General features: G+C 40.8%; 1 protein-coding gene and 1 long non-coding RNA gene across 8 annotated transcripts in view; both read right to left on the reverse strand.

Annotated features, from left to right (window-relative positions):
• INTS6 (integrator complex subunit 6) overlaps positions 1 to 1,135 on the reverse strand; it is a 111,610-nt gene extending 110,475 nt beyond the window's left edge. For 6 of the 7 annotated variants that reach the window (XR_004279118.1, XR_004279121.1, XR_004279119.1 and 3 more), the window contains exons 1-2: positions 484 to 1,135; positions 19 to 96 (exon numbers count right to left, since the gene is read on the reverse strand). Coding sequence is in view for 2 of the 7 variants with exons in the window: in XM_032314634.1 (XP_032170525.1) it covers positions 19 to 96; positions 484 to 594 (189 nt within the window). In the remaining 5 variants the exon portion in view is untranslated. Of the gene's footprint in view, positions 1 to 18; positions 97 to 272; positions 332 to 483 lie in introns of those variants that run through there. The other variant, XM_032314635.1, reaches the window with a different exon arrangement.
• Positions 1,136 to 14,079: 12,944 nt separating this feature from the next.
• On the reverse strand, positions 14,080 to 26,604 carry LOC116574130. The gene is made up of 3 exons (XR_004279127.1): positions 26,449 to 26,604; positions 16,751 to 16,816; positions 14,080 to 14,286 (listed from the first exon to the last, which is right to left on the reverse strand). It is a non-coding gene; the product is annotated as an uncharacterized LOC116574130 (long non-coding RNA).
• Positions 26,605 to 26,885: the final 281 nt, after the last annotated feature.

Here is a 26,885-nt window from a genome sequence, read left to right on the forward strand (position 1 = left end):
GAGGGCGAGGGCTGTTACCTTGATAGCATAGGGTGGCTCTTCGAAAGTGACCAGCATATACCTGTCTCCTCTGCTGGCAGGGTCCCGGGCACGGAGCTGTGGGAGAGCGGGTGGGGGACGGGTGGAGGAACAGGGCGGGCGAAAGGGAAGCACAGAGGCGAGGTTACGAGGCGAAGGGGCGCCCAGCAGCCCCGCCGCCCCCCCCACAGTACCGCACACGCAGCGGCCACCCCTCCACACCGCCCCCCACACACAGATCGGCCCCCACACACTGCCTGGAGCCCCGGCCCGGGCCGAGCCCGGCTTGCAGCGCCTGCCCGCCCGCCCGCCCGCGCGGTGGGGGAGGGGGTCCCCGAGCCCGGCAGCTCCCGCAGTCAGGTCCCCGACACCTCCGCCTCGCCGCCCCCGGCCGCCCTCCCCCCCACCCTTGCCGCCCGCGGGCCGCCGGCCCCCGGTCTCCGCCCGGGCTCGGTCAATCGGTACCTTCATGAAGGTCTCTACCGCGCCTTTGGCCGTGTCCAGGTAGGTGGTGCCCAGATGGCTGCGCTGGTTCATAGAGGCAGACGTGTCTATCAGGAACAGTAAGATGGGCATAGTGCTGGCCGGGGACACCGGGGCCCGAGGTGGTGGAGAAAGAGGAGATGGTAGAGGTGGAGGCGCCGGTGGCGGCGGCAGCTACCGCCGCTACGCGGGGCGGGGGAGCGCGGCCCCGGGGAGGAAAACACCGTCTGGGTCTTTCCTCCGGCTGCGGGGAGTTTCTCCCCCGATAGTTGAGAGGAAACTCCCCAGACCCAGTCCTCCCCGTCGTACCCCCGCCTCCGCCTCCTCCTGCCTGCCTGCCCGCTGGGGCGGGCGCCCGGCCGTCTGTCTGTCGGTCGGTCCGTCCCCCCCGCCTCGGGGGTCCCGTCCCCGCTCCCGGCCCCTGTGTGTGTCCCAGCGGGAGACGGGCCCGGCTCCCCACCCCACCCCCGGTGCAGGGAGTGGGGACCTGGGAGCTGGCGAAGAGGGGAGTGGGCTGAGGGGAGATTGGCCCTGGGGCTGTTGGGAGAAGTTTCAGGGACTCCCTCCGCACCCCGGCGGTGTCACCACTTTCTCAGCCCCTCTCGCTACTGAAGCGCTTTTCTCTCTCACACTCCGGTTTTAACTCGGGCAGGGTCTGCAGAGGCTCCGCCCCCTGACACGTCCTCGAGCCACGTGATGCACCGCCCCGCTGTTCTATTGGCTAAAGCCAAGCCTCTTATTAGCATATTCAAACAGCTCAGGGGAGGGGGAAGCTTGTAGGCCAGCTCCGGGAACAGTTATTGAGCACGCGCGGAGGCGGGGCGTCGGGTGCGCGCGCGAGCGAGCGCCTGGGACGAGCAGGCGGGCCAGCAGACGCGGAGGCGGGCTCCGGGAAGGGGCGGGGACCGACCGCGGAAAGACCGCGGGGTGGGGGCGGGGGACGCGGCGGCGCGCGCAGGACGGCCGCGGCTGTGAGTCTGCGCGTCAGTGCCGCTGGCGTCTCCTTGGCTGTTGGAGGTGATAGGGGTCGGGGGAAGGGAAATGGAGGCTGGTCTCAGCTCCTCTCGTGAGGTCGCTTTCTCGAACTGCCTCCCCGATGGACGAGTGAGGAGGGGATGAGTAAAGTAGTCAAACACCCGATCCACAAGGGGTCAGGCCCCGCGGTCTTGTTTCCGCGGAGAGCTCCGAGCCCGCGGTCGCCGGAGGAGGTTCCTTGAACCTGGGAGGGCCGGTCCCACCACGGGCGGGCCCGCGGCGGGGGGAGGGGAAGTGAGAGGTTGTTTATGACCAGGGACTAATCTCCACCAGTCCCACCGCTCCCGGTGGGGAGTGAGGTCGGGTCAGAGCTTCGCCTGCAGTCTCTCTCGGTTTTGGGGAGCAACCAAGGGTGAGGGCTCGCCCCAGAGCCGACCAAGAGTTCTCCGGGTGAAAGACCCAACGAAAAGAGAACTAACCCTGTTTTCCTAACTCAGCCCTAAGAGCGCATGGGGGAAGACTCCCAATATGGATAACAGTTTGTTGTCCTTGTTATTCTCAGGGAAAAAGAACCGATCATATCCAAAGAAATACCTCTCTTAAGCCCTTTTTTTTTTTTTAGGGCCAAAGAATGTCAATTTCAGAGCTAAAAGGGATCTTAGAAAACGGTAGAACACTAACTTGTTATTATATGGAAAAACTGATCAGCTTGCCCAGGTGAGTGAGACACACGGAGGGGTTCCCCGTAAACCCTGCCAGTGCTCGCTCTTTCACTATATGCTGTTTCCAAATACTGTATGAGAGAAGACGTTCTTGGTTAAAAGAAGTCCCTGTCACCATGCCCGAAGTAATGAGTCCTCTCCTAAAGGTCCAAGGAAAACTGTCCACTCAAACATAACTAGTTGAAAAACTGAAGACAGTACCTGAGCTACAAGTTGTATTAAGAGACATACAACCCTTATAAAGACTATGGAGATAGCCGTAGAGCCTCTCCTGCTAGCCTTGCATTTCGATTTTATTTTTTTATCCTGAAATTCTTAATTATTTACTGCCTGATCATTTAATGAAATTGTTCCTACTAACCTTAACACCAAAGCGACATGTTTTGTGGCACTTTTTTAAAATCAGTAGTCTTTATATTTCATAACATGTATGTTTCCTAATACTTAGGACAACCTCTGAACTTCTTGTTAATTTATAATGGGGCTATTTCAGTAATATGCTGTTCTGTTAGTATGAACCATAGAAGAAAGATATTTTTAAGAGAGCTGGACTACAAAATAAGATGGAATACAGGTCTTATATCCAATATTTGCTGAGAACTGGTGGAATTAAATGATTAAAATGTGTATCCTGCCTTCAAAGAGCTTATGGTTTTTTTAGAAGAATATTACATACATATTATTAGCTACTACAAGGCAGAGAGTGATTAGATACTAAATAATTCAGAAAAGAGAAAAATGCATTACCCTTGGGTTATGGACATTCTCCAGGGACAATATATTCATATATTCCTTAATGCTGAGTTTCTGAAACTGAGCTTCTAGATCTGGAGATAAGATCAGAGTTCTTTGATATTTGAAAATTTGTGTTTTCATTTTAATGACTATACCAGTTGTCATAGATAAAATTTTTCTTTCAAAATTATAATTTGCAACTGAAAGATTTTCATGGAATTGGTCTTCAGTTTTCTGTATCCGTGCTTTTCAGACCGGTTCACAGACCCCTGCCTATCCAAACATGTATTCTCAAGAATGACAAGAATTTCCTTTGCATTACTCAGGTTTGAGAAACACTGCTTCAAAGGACTAGTAGGGTTTGGATATGTGAGTAAAGGAAGAGGAAGCTGCTGGTGAAAAATTCCTTTTAAGACATTGAAAATATAGTGAAGAAAGGAAGTTAGCATTGCCAATGGCTTCCTGGGGAACAGTGAAGTTCGGCTAGGCTGGAGCACTAGGAACGTGAAGAATAGAGTAAGATCCTTCAGAAAGGTAAGTCAGATCTAGACAGTAGAGGGCCTTTATTCCAGACTTAAGAATTTTTTCCCGTATAAATTAGTTTTTAGCTAGGGTTTTAAGTACAAAGCAGTGTTTGAAGGAATCAAACTTGACTACTGAATGACTACTACCATGCATGAATTATGACCTTCCTTGTTACAGTTATTTGAAATAATTTCCAGTGGAGATGACATGGCTCTTCCCTGACTCAGTGGAGTTGGCAGATTGTCATAAGTGAAGGTGTATGGTAGAGAAAGGGCTAGATGCAAAAAACCAGGGGAGCCAAGTCCAGTGAGCCAACCTGGAGTATATAACCAGAACCTGTGCTTATTACGGCACCTGAGATCAAAGGCCAGGTTTCCAGTTCAGGAGCCCGGAAATATCGCCCTGAGGCAGAAGAGGAAAGAAATCAGGACATACAAAGGCAGCAAATCAAGAGGCAATCAGAAACCAGGAAGAATTGACGAGTGGTCCCTAGACAAAATTGTGAAATAGGCCAAGTTTATTCTTAGTGACTCTGGTGGACAATGAAGCTATTGGTTGATGATGGCTTAAAGCAGTAGTTCTGGACCAGGAGATGCATATCCGCATTGCCCACAGAGTTTGAAAAATAATAGTAAATGTACCAAGTCCTCATAGCCAGAGGAAAGGGATTCAGTCGAATTGGGATGGGCCCTGGTCATCTCATTTTTTAAAAAAGCTCTTCAGGTGAATCTTAGAAATTTATGTGATTCAGAACTATATGCTTAAAGTATAAAACTAATGTTTTATATCTGCATCTAATAGTACTCAATAAATAACTTTAAAAATTCACATAGCCTAAGAGATACTACATTTCTTAAAAGAACTTCTAAAATAAATCTGCAAACTAAAGCAGAAGAAAACTATATATGTGACACCACTATAGATAATAGTGGATTTGTATCATATGCTTATTTAAATTGCTTGAATTCAACCATGTTTGACAAAAAGAAAACTAAAGAGGGTGAGAGATTTCCACTGTTCTTCTGTGAGTTTAGGCCTCAGAATAAGCATGAGATGGGAAATAAGAATCTCCATTCAATCTCTGTTGATTCTAGAAAGATTCTGGTTATAGGCAGGCTTATTTTTCTGAAACATGGCCCATAAATGCAGGCCAACTATTTCATCAGACTCAACTGAAAAAACAGCGAGCCCTTGCAATGCTAGAGGGAAAATGAGTTGAAGTAGTGTAGGCTAAACCCTGGGCTGCTGCAGTCCAGGGGATTAGGGAAGATTTTGCTGGGAGGACATTGGTCAGAAGAGGTATGTGGGAGAAAATTTGCTCTTTGTTGCTGGATTTAAAGGAGCTCTGCCTTAATGCTATGACTCCAATCTAAAAGGGAATGAATAAATTCTATGAAAGCCTCTGAAGGAGTAGTGACTCTGGCTTAAACAATAGCCTAAATTGTGGAAATGAGGCTATTTTAACAATTAAGAACTGATGAATTAGATTCATTGTAGGAGCCAACCAGAGTCCTTTTAAATTATTTTAAACCAATTAAGCAGGATAACACGGTTTAAAAATAATTATGTGCCAAGGACTTGGCTTATGGTATCTGGATGTGCCATCTGAACAGAGTAATCAGATGAACCCAATGTTCCTCATATGTAACCTAACAAAGTTTTTTTGGCTGTCATACTATTTCCTCAGCTCTCTGCTTTACTTTCTGAGATCACAGTAGCCAATGATGCTGACAGGTTGCCAACATTTTTTTTAAAAAAAGCAGCATAAAAATTTAGATGTGAAATTATGTACCAGAATGTATTTGGATATAACATATATAAAGAGATTGAATTTTGGTCATCATATTGTATCTCATTAGTCCTCAGGAAAAAATGCTACTAAGGGAGTACTATGAAAAGGATATTAGATCTCTCTCCCACAAGCATTATTTCACAGTAATAGTTGAAGTCTCAGATGATTCAAGATCAGTCCTGAAAATGGACGCATACAAATTGAGAATTAGAATCACAGTGGAACAGTTTCTCCAGCTAAAGAACATGAACATTAACATTGCAGTAATTCGATAAATGTTCATTGCATACCTACTACGTGACAGGCACTAGCGTAGGTCATAGAGAGTTTGTAATCTAATGGAAACACAGGTAAACATGATGAGACTGCGTAATTATGGTAAGTCAGCAAACACCAGGCATGATAAGACCAGGATGGCTTTGAAAATGCAAGGTTATATACGTTATTTCATCAATTCTGAGACACCATGGGTTCTAAGAAATGCCATTATTTCTGGACCACTGAAATGAAAAAAGTGCTAATTAAACTATGACAATGATTTTGTCAATTAGAATTTTTCCACAATGTATTAAATTCTACCAACCAGGGGATTTAATAATGGAACACATTTTAAAAGAATATTCCACTATTAGAAAAGTAATGTCAAATGTAAATAAGTTATTGAAACAGTTAAAAAAAAAAAAAAAAGTACTCCACTACAGAATTTTCTTCCAAACTACCAACTTTTAATCTACAAGTGGTTTTTTTAAGGGGGGGGGGGAGCTAAGAGAGAGGGAGTGAATCCCAAGCAAGCTCCACACCCAGCGATTGTTCAGTCTCACAACCCCGATATCAAGACCTGAGCCAAACATTTAACCAACTGAGCCACCCAGGCATCCTAATATACAAATTTTGATGCTCATGCTTTCTTGATCCAACTAGAAGATGTCAGAGAAAAAGTTTTCAGACCACAACCAGGATTTACATCCTCTCTTTAAATGGCTGGTTGCCTGAAATGTCTAGGGTTTGCAATTTTCTAGGCATGCTACCAGGAATAACCATGAAGTTTGCACAAGTACAGCTACATCACAACTGCCTTCTGGTGACAGCATTGTAAGATCCCATTATTGCAAGTTGAATTCCAATTTTAGAGATGTTAAAGTAGAAAGAAATGCACATTTTAGAATCAGGAAGATGCCCATTTAGTGCCGGTAGCTCTTAAAATAAGTATCATTAGAATATACAAAGAGCTTTGTGAGCACAGAAGATAGACCAGCTAATCTCACAAAGTAAGTGATACTTGAGCAAACAGAACTCATATGGGGTTAGGATATGTGTGTGGAAGAGTGGTGTGAGGCTGGGCCACATCAGGGAGGGTTTCACATGTCCAACTAAGAAATTTTGAATTCTATCTTTGGTTGATAGGGAAACAGTTTTGGGATAAGGGAGCAAGATACTGAAATTCTCATTTCAGGAAGATAATTCCAGTAACAATTGGAAAGAACGATTAGAATGGGAAGACAGTGGGGAAGGAGACCAATTGGGCAATTTCTGCATTAACTGAGGGAAGAAATAGGAAGTACTACAGAAATGGTGCCAAGAAAGTAAGGAGAGGGTCCAAAAGACACTGAGGGGCTATTACTAGGTATTTACCCCAAATATACAAATGTAGTGATCCTAAGGGGCACCTGCACCCCAATGTTTATAGCAGCAATGTCCACAATAGTCAAACTATGGAAAGAACCCAGATGTCCATCAACAGATAAATAGATAAAGATGTGGTGTGTGTGTATATATATACACACATATATATGTATAAAGATGTGGTGTGTGTATACATATATATATATATATGTATACACACACACAAGGGAACTACTCAGCCATCAAAACAATGAAAGTTTGCCATTTGCAATGACATGGATGGAACTAGAGGGTGTTATGCTAAGTGAAATAATCAGAGAAAGTCATTTAGCGTATGGTCTCATACGTGGAATTTAAGAAAACAGGATCATCGGGGAAGGGAGGGAACAATAAGACAAAATCAGGGAGACAAACCACAAGACACTCTTAACCATAGAAAACAAACTAAGGGTTGCTGGAGAGGAGAGGGTTGCTGGAGGGGAGAGGAATGGAGTGATGGAGTAACTGGGTGATGGACATTAAGAAGGGCTCGTGATGTAATGAGCACTGGGTGTTATATAAGACTGATGAATCACTGAACTCAACCTCTGAAACTAATAATATACTATATGTTAATTAATTGAATTTAAATTTTAAAAAAAAGACATTGAGGTGCTAGAATTGACAGAACTTGGTGAACTGGAGTAGATATAGGCAGCAACATCCTTTGTGAGATTAAATCCACCTTGTGTCATGGAAACTGAATATTCTCAAACTAGTGGTAACTGTAGATTCCAATAAGAACCAACTGTGCTTTTTCAGTCATTTGTCCAGCAAATATTTCTTGACTTTCTAGGATGTGCAGGAGCTGGGAATTTAGCAGTAAATAAGCGGGGGAAATGCTTGTCCTTATGAAGTTCACATTCTAGTGGGAGAGGTAGACAATAAACAAGGTAAATAATCATATGCTATGTTCACTGCAAGTGCTAAGGAGGAAGAATAAAGCAGAGAAAGGAACAAAGTGTTACAGAGGGAAGAGGGTTGCAGTTTTAGATATGGACAGCAGGAAAGACTTCATTGAGGGAATGACCTTTGAGTAGAAACCTGAAAGGAAAGGGAGACAGAGCTGATTGGATCTCTAGGGGATGACAGATTTTCCCATTTACTGAAGTCTAGGGAAACATTTGTGGTTTGAAATGCTGATACATACTAAAGTCTTACCTGTTCATAAGTATTCTTTGCTGATGCTTAGTATTGTTATTCATAACAAGTGTTAAAATAATTTGCTGACTTAATATATATTCTTATTAATAGCAGTATTCTAATAAGTATTCTTCACCAATATAGTTTCAGTTATTCATGAAATATGAAGAAACCCATTTATCTTTTTTTTTTAAGATTTTATTTATTTGAGAGAGAGAGAGAGAGCATGAGAAGGGGTAGGGTCAGAGGGAGAAGCAGACTCCCTGCAGAGCAGGGAGCCCGATGTGGAACTCAGTTCCGGGATTCCAGGATCATGACCTGAGCTGAAAGCAGTCGCTTAACCAACTGAGCCACCGATGCACCTGAGACTTACTTATCTTAAAGTCAATAGGTACTGTTTTAGATTCTTGGGATTCAGTGTTAAATGAGATAGACCTAATCCCTATCCCCACAGTTTTGCCAGATAATACATAGGACTCACAATTAGTTCAGAATCGCAGATAATGCATAACTGTTTAATAATATCACAAATATTATTACAAATTAGATGGAACACGTAATTACAAATATAACATAGAACATGTATTGAAAAGTTATGTGCTATCTACCTGAAGTTCAAATTGAACTGGTATCCTGTATTTTTATTTGCTGAATCTGGCAATTCTGTGACCTCACTGAACTTAAAACCTAAGTACCAGAGGCAGAGATTAGTAAATACAATTAGCATCCAGTAGACATGTAGAACCCAGGATGCCATAAAATGGAAGACACTGTGACTCTAAATATGTGGAGAAAATCCTGACTGTGAACCAATTGCCCACCCTTAAGAACAAGAAATAAACTTGTATTTGAACCATGTGCTTGGATCCTTTTGTATCATTCTGTCTTTATTATACCAACCTAGCCTAACTGAATTAATGTGGCAGTCTCTGATATCTATGATCATGCCCACATTTACTCCAGAATCAAAAGTTTTCATGTAAAGTACAACAACAACAAAGAATACGTAAATAAAAGCAAGGCGCTTGGATGGCTCAGTTGTTAAGCATCTGCCTTCAGGTCAGGTCATGATCCCAGGTCCTGGGATCAGGCTCCCTGCTTAGCAGGAAGCGTGCTTCTCCTTCTCCCACTCCCCTTGTTCGTGTTCCCTCTCTCTCTGTCAAATAAATAAAATCTTTTTAAAAATAAATAAAAGCAACAGAGAGGTAGACCAAACCCTAAAATTGCTTGTACTATATATAGTCCTCATTCTAACATAGATTTAAACCTGAGTGTTTGGGGGCACCTGGGTGGCTCAGTCGGTTAAGTGTCTGCCTTCAGCTCAGGTCATGATCTCAGAGTTCTGGGATCGAGCCCAGCATTGGGCTCCCTGCTTGGCAGGGAGCCTGCTTCTCCCTCTCTCTGCCTGCTGCTCCCCCTGCTTGTGTGCTCGCGCACTCTTTCTCTCTCTCTGTCAGATAAGTAAATAAAATTTTTAAAAAGAAAAAAAAAAACCTGAGTGTTTTGAAGGCAGACATGAAGGACATCAGAGCATTATTTAAAAATTATGTAATTTGATGGTTTCCCTAAGCAACTAACACTACATATTATTTCTGGCTATTAAAACACTTTAAATTATTTTCTTCTTTCAGTTATTGAATGTAGACAGGTGTAGGCATTGAAAATTATAAATAAGACATGTTTTTCACTTTAGAAAGTTTAGGGCCTAGTAGAGGACATAAAGATATATAATAGTAGGGAAAATATAATCAGTGCCAAAAGATAAATGCATATTGTATCTCTAATTGAAGTGAGAAGTTCAGACTAGAGAAGAATAGAATATAGCAACTGAATGAGGAAGCATATTTTCTTCAAAGCTTTCCTGCTTTCTATCTTCAAATTTTATTTAAAAGAATGTGTCAAAAATGTATGAAATACAAAAATAACAGAGAAAAAAATCACTTTAATCTCACTACCCAGACATAGTCACTGATAACACTTTAGTATCTATCTCCTCCTTTATATTTTATTTTATTTTTTAAATATTTTATTTATTTATTTGACCGAGCGAGAGAGCACCAGCAGGCAGAACAGCAGAGGGAGAGGGAGAAGCAGGCTTCCCACTGAGCAGGGAGCCCGATGCAGGGCTTGATCCCAGGACCTTGGGATCATGACCTGAGCTGAAGGCAACTGCTTAACCAGCTGAGCCACCCAGGTGCCCCTTTCCTTTATATTTTAAATAAAATTGAGGTCTTTTTATACATGCTTTTCTGTCCTTTTTTTCCTACTTAATATAATGTGAGCATTTTTCATTAAATAAATTTTAAATATGACTTTTAACAAATGTATGATATTGATGCCATGGATGGACTTGTTGTCTTGACTTATTTTCCTCTTATTAGTAGATACTTTATTTCCAGGATGTTTTACTTTTGTCAATAATGATGCATTGAATATCCTTATATCTGAATCTTTATAATAATTCAACAACAATTGTTCAAACACTCCCTACTTCTCTGGATGTTGGGAGATACATTAGTGAACAAATAATCCCAAATCCCTGCCCTCATGGGGAAGGAGAGAGAAATGATAAATGTGTAATATGTAAACTTTAGGTTATATCAGATAGTGATAAGTGCTCTGAAGAGAAATAAAGCAGGGAAGAGGAGTAAGTGGTAGGACTAGATGTTTCCTTTTAAACCTATGCTATAGAAAATAATTAAAACACGGAGTGAAATTTGATAAATGCCCAAAATAGAAGTTCCGAATGCTATGAGGGATCCTTGGGGTGGCTCATTCCGTTGAGTCCCAAGATCAAGTCCTACATCGGGCTCCCGTCTCAGCGGGGAGTTTGTTTCTCCCTCTGGCCCTCCCTGCTCTCGTGCTTTCTTTCTCACACATAAAATGCTTTTTTAAAAACAAATGCTATGAGGAGCATTTACCTGAGAGGATAGGTCAAAAAAGAGAAACAAACACTTAGCAGGAAAGAAGGTAGACAACCAGGAACTCGACTTGGCCAAAGTAAAGAGAACAGAATTTCAGAAAGGAGAGTATGTTTCTTTAAAAGTTACTAAAACATCAGATAAAGTGGAGACTGAACAGAAACCATTAGACTTGAGAAAGTCATTGTTGACTTTTATAGGTTCTTATTAAAGGAATATTAGAGACAGAGAAATAAGGTAAATTAGATCACCAGGGATTTTAGTCAATTGAAGGCAGAAAATATAAACTTCACTGTTGCACTAAAAAAGGGGATGGGATGGTAGCTCAAAGGACCAAAGAGAACCTTTATTTTAAGGTAAAGGAAGAACCCAGAATGTTTTTAAGTAAAGAGCAGAGGAAAACTGAAGGCATGAGAGACATAGGGTGGGTCTTAGGATCAGGACAGACAGGGTCAAGAGCATAGCTGGGACATTGGGTTGTATAAGAAAGGGCACTGACTTCTTCAAGATCAGAAATAATGACAAGAATATGAACAATGCCTAGCACAGTGCCCAGTGCAATTATTAATTTTATGTGTCAACTTGACTGGGTCCTGGAGTGCCCAGGTACTTGGTCAAAGGTTATTCTGGGTATGTCTGTGAGGATGTTTTTGGATGATACTAACATTCAAATGGGGAGACCAAGTAAAGCAGATGGCCCTCCCTAAAGTAGGTGGGCCTCATCCAGTGGAAAACATTACTAGAACAGAGACTTACCCTCCCATGACTAAAAGGGCACTCTTCCTGCCTGACTGTCCAACTGAGACTTTGGTCCTTTCCCATCTTCAGTCAGATTTCACACTGAAACATTTGCTCTTCTTGGGTCTTGAGCTTGCCATCTTCTGGACTAGAACTATACCAGCAGCTCTCTCAAGGTCTCCAGTTTGGTGGCTGAAGATTTCAGGACTTCTCAGCATCCATAATTATGTGAGCCAATTCTTTATTCTGTCTCTGTCTTTGTCTCTCCATTTCTCCCCACACCCCGTCCTGCTTTTGTTGGTCCTTTTTCTCTGGAGAACCCTAACATGCATAGTACTAAATGTTTAGTGTGTATATGCTGGAAGACAGAATCAATTATAGAGAAATTTAGAGGTGAAGAGGATGGATGGTGAGGGAGTTATGGGAAGTGGATGGTCACCAAATCTGACCAGTGAGACCCAGAGCTAAGCTGAATGCCCCAGGGAAATCCCTTTAGTGCTAATAGGGAACAGTATGGACAAGCAAGCAGGTCATCTGGGCTCTTAACGGGCAAAGATCCTGGCTGGCAGGTGAGACCTCTTACAGATTGAAGAAGCATTCCTGTACATGGTCAGAGCTCACAGTCAGGAAGGTGATGCGAATAGGCAAAGAACAAATGTTCTTGGCATCAAGGAAATGGGAAGAAAACAGAAGTTTCATTGCCTACCTGCACCAGCCACTCTGCTAGAGCTCCCCATGATCATTTAACCTCCAAACAAACCTGCCAGCTAAGTGTTCTTACTTTTTCAGAGAAGGAATTAGGAGACCAAGAAATATTAATGAACCAAGTACAAAGTCACAAAGCAGGAGAAAACGAGAACCTGGATCTGAATTCGGAGGCGTAATTTTGGGCAAGTCTGGCGGGAGTTTTCGTTGACCCATCCGTGGGAAATGGTACTTTCCAATCTCTGTGAAGACCAGAGGAACTGGGTTAACCAGCAGGAAACCAGGATGGAGACTCAGGCACAGGGGGAAATGACAAGGAGATAATCAACCAAATCTCTTAAGAGGGAGGAATTTGCTCATAAGAACAAGGAGGTTGGGGTGCCTGGGGGGCTCAGTCAGTTAAGTGTCTGCCTTTGGCTTAGGTCATGATCCCAGAGTTGGGCTCCCTGATCAGTGGGGAATCTGCTTCTTCCTCTGCCTTTGCTCTTCCTACCACTTGTCCTCTCTCTTAATCTCTCTCAAATAAATAAAATCTTAAAAAAAAAAAAAAAAGAACAAGATGGAAAGGATAAAGGGGTGAGAGCTTCTAAGATATTAGTGAGAATGTCATTTTAATATTCAGTTCACTGGTCTCCAAAGACCCATGTTCTAAAACAGTGAATAAAATATCTTAACATCTTATTATGCAATATCTATCATTGATGATGGGCACATAGGAAGTCTCATGACATCTACTTAATTTGCAGATTAAATGATGCTCCTTGTTCCGTCTTTAAAACATGCCCACAGCATGGTATATGCTCAGAAGTAGTAGAATTCCCTTTAATATAATTGTGAACTTCTGCTCTCCCTGCAAGTTCCACACTTGGGTAGTTGCCTTCTTCCCTCAAACCCCTCTACACCAGTTGAACTTGTCATTGTAGTCACATTAATTAATTAAATATTATGTAAGCCAGGGGAATGTAAACAAGTCACTGACGAAATGGCCGTCAAATTAGATGTAAGCAAGAAAACTTGCAAAAGCACAGAAAAAAGTAAAAATTTATAAGTATTGTCACTTCAAAAGATTGACAAAGGAAATGTAGTTCAGGTTAAAATAAAAAGGTTAAGGTATGTAGCATCATTTCTTCTTTTCTGTGCTTCCATTGACTCTTGCAATGCACCAGCATGTTGGATGTTGGATGAGAATGCTTTTACTCTACTCTGTTTTGTATTTATATAGCACCTTTGTTCATTTTTTCTAAAAAAGCACAGCTCTAGAAAAGCAAAATAACTGTGTTCTTTCAGTGACCATTCAGCACTTTGACGTGAAACCTCAGTACAAAGTATAATACTACCTATCATGCGGGTAGTCCTCTAAGTCTTGGTGATTATATGACTCCTACATGTTCTATTTTGCACTGTGAACCCTTATGCCTCACTACTATTCAGAAGATTACTGGGAATTATGCATTTGGGGGCCAGATCGTTTTTGTTGCTTTACTATAGGCCAACATGTACAGCATCTTAATAGTTCTGCCCATAAGGAATCTTAGAAATAATCTAGCACAATTCTGTTGTACTAAAGACAAGTAAACCAAGGACTAGGGTTAAAGACACTTGCCAAGGTAAAACAATTATTAAAATAAAATTACAGGACATGTTTAAATAGCCCCTTACTTTGTATCTTCCCCATGATATACAGCACTTTTAATCCGAAGCTCTAAAAGCACCTTCAGAAGAGATCATTAATGATTCTGATACCTATGCATCCAATTATTATCCTATTTTCCACCAGCTGGGTTACCTCCTCTCAGACACTGGAAGGTCAGCATTTTCTTTGCAGATGAAATCAGTTGAGGGTTGCATTCACCCATAAATAAGAAACCTGAAACACAAAGGTTATTTTTAACACATATACCAATGGTAGACTGCTCAGGCCAGCCTCATTTGTCCACTCTAAGGTTTATAATGTCATTAAGAACATGAGGCTTTCTGTGTGTTCTTGCTCAGCCAATCTTAATGTGTGCTTGTCAACTGGTAATTAGCTATTTCACCTCAAGTATTGTAGGTTTGCATTGGCAGAAGTAATGGGAAGAAGAAAAGAAAGCACGTCAGCTGAGCTGGACTTGCTTTAAAAAGAGATTTTCTGGCACCGCTCCTAATAATTTCCTCTTAGATCTGATTGGTCAGCTGTGTTACTTGGCCCCTCTTATCTGCATAGCCGGCTGCCCTTCGTGTTGGGAGGGCAACCAGCAGTCCTATCACTGCAGGACCGTTGCCAAGATTAAGAAGAAGGTATGTGTGGTACTTAGCATGTGCCTGGCGTCTAGTAGATGCTGGAAAACTGGTGGCTCTTATTTTGTTAGAAAAAAATGAAACTAGTGGGGACATCTCCAAATTTTCTCCATTGTAATTATGAAGAAGTGATTTTAGACTTGTAAAGAATTTAGTATGGTAATAAAATAATTTTTAGTAGAAAAACAAGTTTTTTACTAAGCTTCCATTGGACACTAAAATAGTGGTTAAATAAATAAATAAGAGAAATATTGGTATGGCAACTTTTAAAAACTCATTTGATTGGGGTGCCTGGATGGCTCAGTGGGTTAACCCTCTGCCTTCGGCTCAGGTCATGATCTCAGGGTCATGGGCCCGAGCCCCACATCAGGCTTTCTGCTCAGCAGGGAGCCTGTTTCCCCCCCCTTCTGCCTGCCTCTCTGCCTCTTGTGACACCTCTCTTTCTCTCTCTCTCTCTCTCTCTCTCTCTCTGTTAAATAGATAAATAAAATCTTTAAAAAAAAACTCATTTGATTAACCAGATCATCATTTTAGACAGGGTCAACAGTTTTTAATGTTCACTGTGGTCTCAAAAATTTAAATATAAATGACACTATTTCTCTTTGCATTTTATGAGTTAGAAAACATTACTATGCTTAATTATCATTAAAAGTAGTTTTTATCACAACTGAAGCATGCTCAAATTAGTGACATGTTGAGAAAATCTCTGTGAAACCATTTAAACTTGACAACGAATACCCATTTGTATTTTTCATGTACTGGTTAGTAAAGACATTAACCTTCAAAAGATGCATCTGTGGGGATCACTGGGTTTCTGATTTCAGTTGCAAAATTTCTAGTTTGCAATGAACATTGCCATTAGAATGGTAACACCAGAAGTTTTAAGTGAGGTACTTGATTGTGAAGCAACAATAAGAAAAAAAAAAAGACAAATACATAGTTTATAAGAAAACTAACCATTTTAACATAAAAAATAAAAAATATTAGCAGACTTTCATAGATATAAAAATACCTAGAGCTAACATCTGCCTCACAAATATGATACATCATGTAGGCACCTGCCAATCCCATGATAAAACAAAAAGCTCAAACACAATCCATTATTGTGTTATACTGAACTATGACTATTACGATGTAAACTGTTTTGAAATGAGTAGGCAAAAAAAAATAGTTCATATAAACCTCTGTCTAAATTTTTTTTTAAATGAACTAAACATAAAAAGGGTTTGTGGGGGTGTATAATAAAAGGAAGTCAATCCACCCTTTTTAAAAGTCTATATAGGGATCATTATGCTTAGGGCTTTCCAAATACTTGTATTTCATAATCTTCACAACAACTTTGAGTAGTTAATACTCCAGGAAGGGGAATCCTGTGGGAAGGAGGCATCAGAGAGACCCTTAGTGTCCCAAACAGGGACTGATGAGCTACATTTCAAAGGTGGAGCCAACTCCACAGCTGTATTGATTCCTCTATTCCATGCCCTGACCACTCAGTTGTCCCCTGCATATGACTTGGCCTCTTTGTCGTCCATGGAGGAATTTTGTGACTCTTGATGTCAATGGACGTATGATGATTTTAATTTTCAAACCTGTGAAATGTAATTTTGGTTCAGGGGTCTTCCTCAAAATATAACCCAAGACAATACAAAAATGTAGTATAAAGAAATGAATAATTAAATGAATTCAGCCAATTTATGCAGTTTAAGCCCAAACTGCCCTTGATTATAAGGTTTGTATTTTATCCTCTATTATTACCCAAATACTTGACTCGGTTATCCAGTTAACTTTATGTACACATTCATGTACATATATCTGCAAATTGCAGTTTTTAACTACCATAATTCTCCCAGAGAGCATGTTACCTACTTCAAAAGAAATTTTGACCTTTTTCTTGCATATTTTCCCCTTTGCTTGGATCTGTCCATCATCTGTAGTTAAGCCTGTAGTATATAAGTCTTTCTCTTTCCTTATTTCATGTAACCTAACTCCCCCTCTCCCAACTGCATGCCAGAACCCTCATCCCCAGTCCAAGCTAGCACATATCCTACTCTTACCTATACTGCTGACTACAGCATCCTCTTTTCATTAGCAATATTCTCACTGTTGGAAGTCAGTCTCAGCTGCGAAAGAGAATTTGTTTAGGCGTAATGGCATCAATATTGAAAAGATATTTTCAATATCTTTTGAAAAGAACCAAAATCAAATGCAAGTCTCTCTTTAATCCGTTGGATCTTTAAAGATTAAAAAATGAAGTTCAAGTGTACTTCATTTTTCTCACTAGTGCATCCAACAAGATCCTTTTATGCTTTAAGGAGTACCATTTTCCCTTTCATAAAGAATTCTCAAATCTATTAGCTGCTCAGATCTGATAGTTTGCTCCTTTCTGCAGATCAGGCTAAGCAAACTCCCATGGCAGCAAGCCACCAGGAATTCCAGTTACACAAGATTGCCATATTGCTTCACAAAAAGGGCCTATTCCTTTTAACCATCCCTAACCCTCATTCGAGGAAAGGGCAAAAGTTAAGTAAAAATGTCTAGCATGGTAGATTTTAAAAAAAAAAAAAAAAACCATTTTTATTTATTTTTGTATTTGATAGATATTACAAGTAGGCAGAGAGAGAGGCGGAAGCAGGCTCCCGGCTGAGTAGGGAGCCCCATGCCGGATAGATCCTAGGACTCTGAGATCTTGACCTGAGCCAAAAGCAGAGGCTTTAACCCACTAAGCCAACCAGGCACCCCTGGCATGGTAGATTTTTTTAACGAAATAAAAAATGTATACTCATATTATGTATAAGCTACATTTTAAAGTATGTCCTGCCTTCCTTTCTTGGGTATAAAACTATTTCAAGGCAATTTCAATAAACCAGATTTCAAGAAACTCCTAAAACATTTTTTGGGAGTTGCTTTCATTTTGCCTTAATTTTAATGTGTATTTCAACCACATTGTTATACCAGAGAATATAGGTTTGGCTGTCATTTCATTGCTGTCAAAGGGAAATTCTTATTTTAAACCTCTACATCATCATTAAATCATTCTAATAATAAAAGGCCTAAATTTTAAGTCCTGGGGGACATCAAAGTATCTCATTTACTATGTTGTTGAAGCTCATGCAGCAATTTGCAAAACTGATATGTAATAGACAAGGAGGGAAGAACAAAACTGGACACAGTTACCTGGTTGTTGACAGTACAAGATTATAAAATATTTTGTTTAAAGCTGGTGGACCATTTTAATAAGTGAACCAAGGAAGGGTGGGGGAGCTCCTGGATGTATCTATTTTAGGACACATCTTACCATTGACCCCTTTTCCTCCTTAAATAAATGTATTCCTCCTCATACATAGCTCAGAGCATTGTTACACCACCTTGGGAAAGCAGTCATTTTAAAATGGAGTTAAAAGTCCACATTGCAGCCTTGAAATGTGGTTGAGTTGTATGATGACCTTGGAGACTTAGCACCAATTGTGCGAAGTGTCATAAGGTAGACCTCGCGTAGCTTAGAAAATACAAAACCCCAGAATTCTTTTTTATTCTGCTAAGTATTTTTACTTGTTATGGTCTCCTTGAGCAAGTGCTGGCATTGGTAAAAGGGCAATGGGCATTTGCCTAATGGTCTGAAGTTTGATAGCCAAAAATAAACATAAGGGGAAAAAAATCATGACTTTCAGATGCATGACCTTGAGACTTGGCCCAGGCTGAATTTAAGTTTACCTTTGCACTATTAAAAAAAAAAGTTTGCTAGGCAAATGAGTAAACGGTAGAGCTTATCTTACTTAATAATGAATGTCGAAGTAGCCAAGATCATTGGGGCTCAAACTTGTTTATTCACAAATAATGAGAACATTGCAAACACATATAAAAATTACCTAATTTTCATAACCCGATGCTTTTCTTTTACCTAAGATTTGTGTTGGTGTATTTTCAAGGTTACAAAAGTTTTTAAAAGTTACAAACTTACAAAAACCTTGTGAAACTTTTAGAAAAGTTGTGATTAGATAGGTGAAAGAGAGAGAGGAGGTATGTGTCTATTTATTTTGATAATTAAAATCAGTTGACAGTTCTCAACTGGAGATTGTTAACTGGGAAATATTAGGAAATGTATGAGAGCACTTTTGGTTTCTCAGTGACAGAAGGGCAATGCCCAGCAGAGAGATACCAGCATTCAGTGCCAGGAGCTAATACGAAACATCCTGCTAAGTGTGGGACTGCCTGAACCACCAAGAAATGTCAGTGGCACTGTCACCCTTGAGAAACACAAGGGACCAAGCCATTACAAGTAAATGAAGTGTTTGTTGCGAGGAAGTTCAGAGGCAGAGGAGTCTACGGGGCTCTGTGTGGACTGTGGAACCTCATATCTAGGGTTCAAATCCAATTTTCAACTGTATGACCATGGCCATGTTAATTAAATGGTGGAAGACTCAGTTGCCCCACCTGTAAAATGGGCATACTAGTAATAACTGCCTCACAGAATTTCGTTGTAAGGATTAAGCAAGTAAAAATTTATAAAGTGCTTGGCATATGGTAAATTCTCAATATTGGCTACTGCTATTGCAAAATTTACATTAACTGGAGTGGATGAGAGAATGCATAAATATATTCTTTAAAACCTGAGGCTTCTAAATTTAAAAATCCCAGTCTGGAATCCATTATGTGTCCGAAGATATTTCTTGATGATGACAGCCATCATGTAAGCATGCTCTAAGTCATTAAATATATTCAGCTGAAGCAGGAGAAGGTTGAGTGGGAGCAGGAAGCTCTCCTTGGTTAAAGAAAATTTGTGTGGGCTGCAAAAAAGGAAAATGTAACATGGACCCTTTATAGGGTGAAGGGATGCAGAGGAGATCTGAGCAAATTATAATAGCAAGTTTGCACAGTGGTGAGCACAGCCGACGAGATGCAACCGAGGAGAGATTATTGCTAACCTAAGACGGTGAGGAAAAACCAAGTCCAGATGACAGTCAAGTTGGAGAACATTTGCGGAACACTCTGCACTTGCAAGGGGTATGTAAGCCTTGAGCCTATCAGTGCCTACTGGGAACATTCTGAATAGTTAAATGCTTCTTTCTCTAAGAGAGGAGGCTCCCCACTCTGCAGTGAAATCGTGGATTTGTTGTTTGCACACAGAGGGCCTTGTTTATGTAACACTTGTTTCTAACTATAATTCAGTCTTTGGAAACCCGTAAGGGATAAGCCAATGAAAACCAGTTTTACTTCTATTAAGAATTTAAAAACCCAAAAGTAAATCTTGAATTAATCTTAGCGTTTTATATATTTAAAAAAAAACAACAACTGAATCCAAAGAAGAATGTGGTTAGCGCCTGTGGGAAGAATTGGATTGCTCATCACAGGTGGCTGGGACGCATTTTTCGTAAGTACAAATTAAGCCTCCTGAAGTAAAAGGAACGGAAAAGACAAAAGCCTACCAGTCGCCCTTCCAATTTTTTAAAGTTCTGTCAACTGTCAGATGTCTTACGTGATGATTCAAATGATCAAATGCTTTCATCACAAATAGATTTTAGTAATATCACCATTAGTAGACATCCAAAGATAACAGTGAGAGTACTATGTTGATTCATTCTCTTTCAAAGACTGAGTCACAAAGGACAAAATCTAGTGAACTGAATATGACGACAGCTATCCTATTCCGCCAGCTGTCTCTCTTGGCCCCTCTCACCCACCAAACCTTTGCATCGCTCAAGATTCAATATCTTCCATTATATTCTTTAGCTATACACTTGCATCCGGCACACACAATTTCTGGACACATTCTTAAAGTCATCTTACTGGCTCTGTGGTGAATGTTTCTCAAACCTCTGTCTCCAGCATTGGCCTCTTTTTCACACACCAGTCATCGTGTTTCCAAGAACTCTGAGAAATACCACTTAAGTACAAAAACTCTATCCTAACACATACATGTTTCCTTCTTACACCCCACATCCAATCAACAAATCTGGTCTATTTTCAAAATATATCCAGAGTCTGATTCCTTCTCTTTGCCTCTGACCTGGCCCACACTGCCATCAACTCTCCCCGGATTATTGTAGCCTCCTCTCTGGTATCCAGGCTTCCACCCGTCTCCCTGATACACCTTACGGTTCTGAACACAGCAGCCACAGTGGTGCTTTTAAAATGAAAGCCGCATCCTAACTCAGCTCTGCACAAAACCCTCCAGGGGCATCCCATTTCCTGCAGCATAAAGCCATAAATTTCTTAGATCTGTAAGGTCTTACCTACCTGATGAGACCTTGACCTTGTCTCTTCCTCTGGCTACAACGCTCACCCCCAGACACCTGCATGACGCATCTCCTCTCCTTGAGGTCTTTACCTAAATGACTTCTTGGTGACAACTTTTCTGACGCCTTGAGTGCCCCTTCCTCACTTTACAGTTCTCAGCAACATTTATCATTGGCATGAACAGCAGTTTATTTATTTATTGTTTATTTTATGTCCCTCCACACTGGAAAGTGTGAGGACAAGGACCTTTGTTTTGTTCATTGATGGGTCCCGAGTGTTCATTGATGGGTCCCCAGAACAAGGCCTAGCACACAAACATTATTAAATGAGTATTTCTTGAATGAATCAAAAAATCTCCAACTCTTTTAAAACCAGCTTCTAATAAGGACTACCCTGTTTTTCCTAAAAGTCCACAGTTTTCTCCTGCTAAAAATCCATCTGGACTCAAAATTCTGCAATTATCTTTGTCATCTGACTAGTTGCTAAATTCTTTCGATCCCACAATGTTATTGGACTCTGTCCCCTCCTTTTTATTTCTGCCGCTACCACCCTCATTAATGACAGTAGCAGTTGGAATTAGAGGACTTGGATTTGAATCCCATCTCCACCAGTCCCCAGTTATAAGATTTGGGCACGTTCATTTGGGGTGGGGTGGGGTGGGAGAGAACGTCTCAGCTCTTCATTGGTCAAGTCATACCTACTTTATAGGGTGCTTATGAGTATTAAAGAAGATAATGTATCTAAAGCATGTATTTGTATCATATGATCTCACTTATCTGTGGAATTCAGAAACCAAAACTGATGAACATATGGGAAGGGGAGAAAAGAGAGAGAGATGGAAGCAAACCATAAGAGACTCTTAACGACAGAGAACAAACTGAGGGGTGATGTGGGGAGGTGGGCAGGGGATGGGCTAGATGGGGGACGGGAATTAAGAAGGTACTTGTCGTGATGAGTCCTGGGTGATGTACGTAAGTGATGAATCACTGACTTCTACTCATGAAACCAATATTACACTGTATGTTAACTGATTAGAATCTAAATAAAAATTTGGCCGAAAAGAAAGAAAGCAAGCATATATTTGTGCCTGACCCATAGTAAGGGATTCATCTATTCCCTTGTGCCTGATCCATGGCAATAGACTTCTAACTCATATCCCTTCTCCTTGTCTGATTCCTTTTTAATATTTCATATCATTACTACCAAAAATATTTCCTGTAAGTATTGCTTTGATCATGCTACTCAACATGTTACTTGACAACTTTCAGAATCTTCTTACGGATAAAGGAAATTATAATTTGAGTGCCTACTGTGCCTCAGATACCATTATACATGTTTCATAATTTGATAATTTAATAAAGCCAAAGCAATTCATCCACCATTCAAAGCTTACCCACATCTGCCTCTCTTCTTAGCCATTGCCGTTAATTTTATGTGTCAGCTTGGCTAGCACAGTACCCAGATATTTGGTAAGTACCAGTCTAGATGTCTCTCCCTCTTCCTCCCCCTCCCTCCCTCCCTTCACACACACATCCTATTGGTTCTCTTCTCTGGGAAATCTCAGTACACTAGCCATATGAAGACCTATCAAGACTTGTCCTATATGGTCAGTTTCCTCCCTAATATGTCACGACTCTAGTCAGAAATAGCTAATTTTTTAACTATGGGTTCCTTGAATTTTTCAAAACCCCTTCTTATTGCAGCTATCTTTTTTTGTAACAATTTCCTTACAAGGAAGCATGCTAGTCCACTTCCGCCACTGGGTTACCTAGTGAAAGTTACTTAACATCTCTGAGCCTCTATTACTTCATGGTAAAAATAAGGATAGTAATTTTCTTACTGAATTGCTGTATAGGAAATGCATTGCTCATTGTGAAATACATAGCATAGAGTGAAAATTGTATTTAATTCACTAATCTCCAGAAGCTTGTGTGGAAATGAGCCATATTATGTGTCCTGGCAGGCTCAGGAATGAAGACAGAACTGATCATCTCAGAGTATAACTAATCTGTGGTTCTGAGATTGAGCACACAAGGTGGTAAGTGTGTAACTCAGACCTACAACCAAAAGATCAATTCAAGACAAAGATGACTGACAAGGCTGAGTACTCAAGTTCTGGGGCACCCACCCACTCTGGAAAGTGTAAGAAATCACCAGTATTTCAAATAGAGAAATGCTCAGCTCAGGGAGTTCCAACTATTTTCCTTTAGCAAGTAAACCCCAGAATTTTAGCAGGGCCTTATACAGGCCCTTGGAATTCCTTCCATCATGTAGATTCCCTTACGTGTGAGTGTTCTGGAGTCTTGGGGTGAGGACAGAGCAATGTATGCAACTTGCGGGTTGTAACTTTAAAGGGAAAGAGTATGTTTTGCTCCCCTTTTTTTCTATGTTTTTGCTAATTGGAGTTAAACATCTTGGGTCGTAATGACAAGGACCATATCCTCGGATTGCAGAGCAATAAGAGTAAAAGTCTGGGGGGGGGGGTCTTGGGTGGCTCAGCTGGTTAAGCATCTGCCTTCCACTCAGGTCATAATCCCAGGGTCCTGGGATCCAACCCCATGTCAGGCTCCCTGCTTAGTGGGGCATCTGCTTTCTCTCTCTGCCTATTACCCCCACACACACAACCCAGCTCACGCTCTTGCTCTCTCTCTCTCTCTCTCTCAAATAAAATCTTTTAAAAAAAAGAGAGAGAGAGTAAAATACTGGGTCTTGGTCATTGTAAAGCTACCACAGTGACCTTGAACTGCCTGAACTTATACTTTAATATTGTTTGGTGTTGGGATAGCCAAACTAATATATAGCAGATTATAGGAAATTTTGTTAATCAAACAGTAAGATTTTTCAGATATAGCTTAGGTACAAAGGACATATTAAACCTATATAACCTATCTGTGCTTTCCCTGGGAGCTGCCAGTCTTGGCTCCAAGTTGTGGCCTGAACACTACTCCCTTACCTGATGGCCACAACTGCTGAGCACTGCCGCAGTCCGAGCTGTCAGGACTGAACACCCTTCTGTGTTTTGCTACAGGGCTGTGAGAGCCACTTCCAGACTTCTTGACCCTCTCCTAGGTAAACTTGATTATGTGTTGGCCTGTAGTCACAGTCCTTAGCTTCGTTCCTAAAATTCCCTCCTGGATTCCAATGGAAAATAAGAACTGGAGACTTAGACTTCAGAGACCAGTGTAATGAACGAGGAACAACCTGTCTAGCCCTAGAAGCCATTAAGATCATCACTGAGCACTTTGCAGGTCTTTGTCCAGTGAGTATGACCTTTAGCCCGAGACCAGCACTAAAGAAATTCGCTATACAAAAATGGAGAACTCCTTAATCATTATATATCTTCAAACTCATTCTGGGTTCTAAATACACTTTGCAGATTTTCTCCATACTGTAATAACTCCAAAACTGATAAATATATCCTATTTTTGAATCTCATTTTTTGAATTTTTTCCCATGATAAAATATCCACACCATAAATATACCATTTTGACCATTTTAAAGTGTACAGTTCAGTGGCATTAACTACGTTGTCACCACTGTGCCACTATTGCCACTCTCCTTCATCACAAACTCACATGCTGTCAGTAGTAGACACTAATTTCCCATTACTCCCTCCTCCCAACCCTTGGTAACCACTCTTCTACTTTCTGTCTCTATGAATTTCCAGGTACTACATATAAATATGAGGCACAGAGGCATACAATACTTGTCCTTTAGTGACTGGTTTATTTCACTTAGTGTAATGTCTTCTAGGTTTACCCATAGTGTAGCATGTGCCAGAATTTCATTCCCTTGTAATGCTGAATAATAGTCCATTGCACGTATATACTACATTTTGTCCATTCATTGATCCGTTGATGGATACTTGGATTCCTTCCATATTTTGGCTGCATAGAAACCTTGTAGCCATGAACATGGGTGTATGAACATCTATTCAAGTCTCTACTTTCAATTTTTTTAGGTATATACCCAAAAGTGGATTATATAATAATTCTACGTTTGATTTTTTTTTGAAGAACACTGTGCTATTTTTCACAGTGTCTGCACCATTTACCTTCCCAACCACAATAAATAAAGATTTTAGTATCTCTACAACCATGCCAATATTTATTATTTTCTGCTTTTTTTTCCCTTTATGATAGCTCTACTAATGGGTGTGCAGTGGCAACTGTCTCTCATTTTTAATGTCCTCAATTAATTACAATTTTAGAAGCTCCTACCAGTCAGTGCTAGTGTGAATCTTCTAGCATTGACTGTATTCTTTGCTAAAGAGCTTAATGGAGGATCTAGATATGGAATGGACTTGTCTGCTAGTTGTCACACCACATTCCTCAAAAGCTCCTTCCCCAATTTTCAACCAAATTACTTCTGCCTCTCATTTCTTCAGTTTCACATAGTGCATGTCTGAGTAAGACTTTGCTTAATAAGAGCTCCTCAGTAAAAGAAAAGTTTGAAAACTTTTGGCCTGCTCCATATTTTCTAAGGTTCAAAGAGCTTAAGTGACTTTTCCAAGTTCTTTCAGCCAGTATTGCCAGAGGGAAGATTTGAACAGAAATGTATCCAATGAGACAGAGAGTATGCCTGGTAACCATCATGGCAGATAGGCATCCTTTTTTTTTTTTTTTTCAAATTAACATATAATGTATTATTTGTTTCAGGGGTACAGGTCTGTGAATCATAAGTCTTACATAACAATTCACAGCACTCACCACAGCACATAACCTCCCCAATGTCCATAACCCAGCCGCCTCACCCCTCCCACCCCACCCCCCAGCAACCCTCGGTTTCTTTCCTAAGAATAAGAGTCTCTTATGGTTTTTCTTCCTCCCTGGTCCCATCTTGTTTCATTTTCTCCTTCCCTTCCCCACACAACCCCCCACTCTGCCTTTCGAATTCCTCATATCAGAGAGATCATATGATAATTGTCTTTCTCTGATTGACTGACTTTGCTCAGCGTAATACCATCTAGTTCCATCCACGTCGTTGAAAATGGCAGGATTTTGTGGGGGTTTTTTATAGCTGCATAGTATTCCATTGTATATATACACACCACATCTTTATCCATTCATCTGTTGATGGACATCTAGGTTTTTTTCATAGTTTGGCTATTGTGGACATCACTGCTAAAAGCATTCGGGTGCACATGCCCCTTCAGATCACCACATTTGTATCTTTAGGATAAATACCCAGTAGTGTGATTGCTGGATCATAGGGTAGCTCTAGGGAAGCTTTTCAACTTTTTGAGGAACCTCCATACTGTTTTCCAGAGTGGCTGCACCAGCTTGTATTCCCCACCAACAGTGTAGGAGGGTTCCTCTTTCTCTGCATCCTTGCCAACATCTGTCGTTTGTAGGCATCTTTTCAATTATGCATTCACTTCTTCAACATACATTACACACACAATTTAACTGCAAAACAGAATTCACTTACAAAATAGACCAGCCTTTCTCTCCTATGCATCTGACAAGGAGAGTGGTAGGGGAGCAGGGGAATGAAACATGCTCTGCTGAATACTCACATCATCTTAGTAGACAAGAGACCAGTGACAGCAGCAGAACTTCATCCCTTCTAAGAGGATGACATGTGAGATACAGTTATGTTGGAGAAGTAGGGGCATAGTCACCTGTTTCTAAGGAAGAAATGGATCATAGTTAAAATTTAAAAATAGTTACAGAACTAAAAATATTTCTGTGAAATATACTGCATTAACATCATAGTGATATAACGTGAAAGAAGGTGGCATTGCCCATGCTTAGAAGAAGCTCGTGATATAAGAGGCTAAGATAAGTGCCCACATTCCACCAGCAGGGTAATACAAATACTTGAAGGACCTGGGTCAGATAACAGTGCTGAAAGTTTTTTCAGAGATTTACAAAACAGAAAGATCATATTTGGCTGGGGCCAATCCAGAACAGCTTTGTAAAGAACTTTGTAAAGAAGTAAAGGATGTAAAGG

Source organism: Mustela erminea, chromosome 15, assembly GCF_009829155.1.
Source record: "Mustela erminea isolate mMusErm1 chromosome 15, mMusErm1.Pri, whole genome shotgun sequence".
Lineage (NCBI taxonomy): Eukaryota > Metazoa > Chordata > Mammalia > Carnivora > Mustelidae > Mustela > Mustela erminea.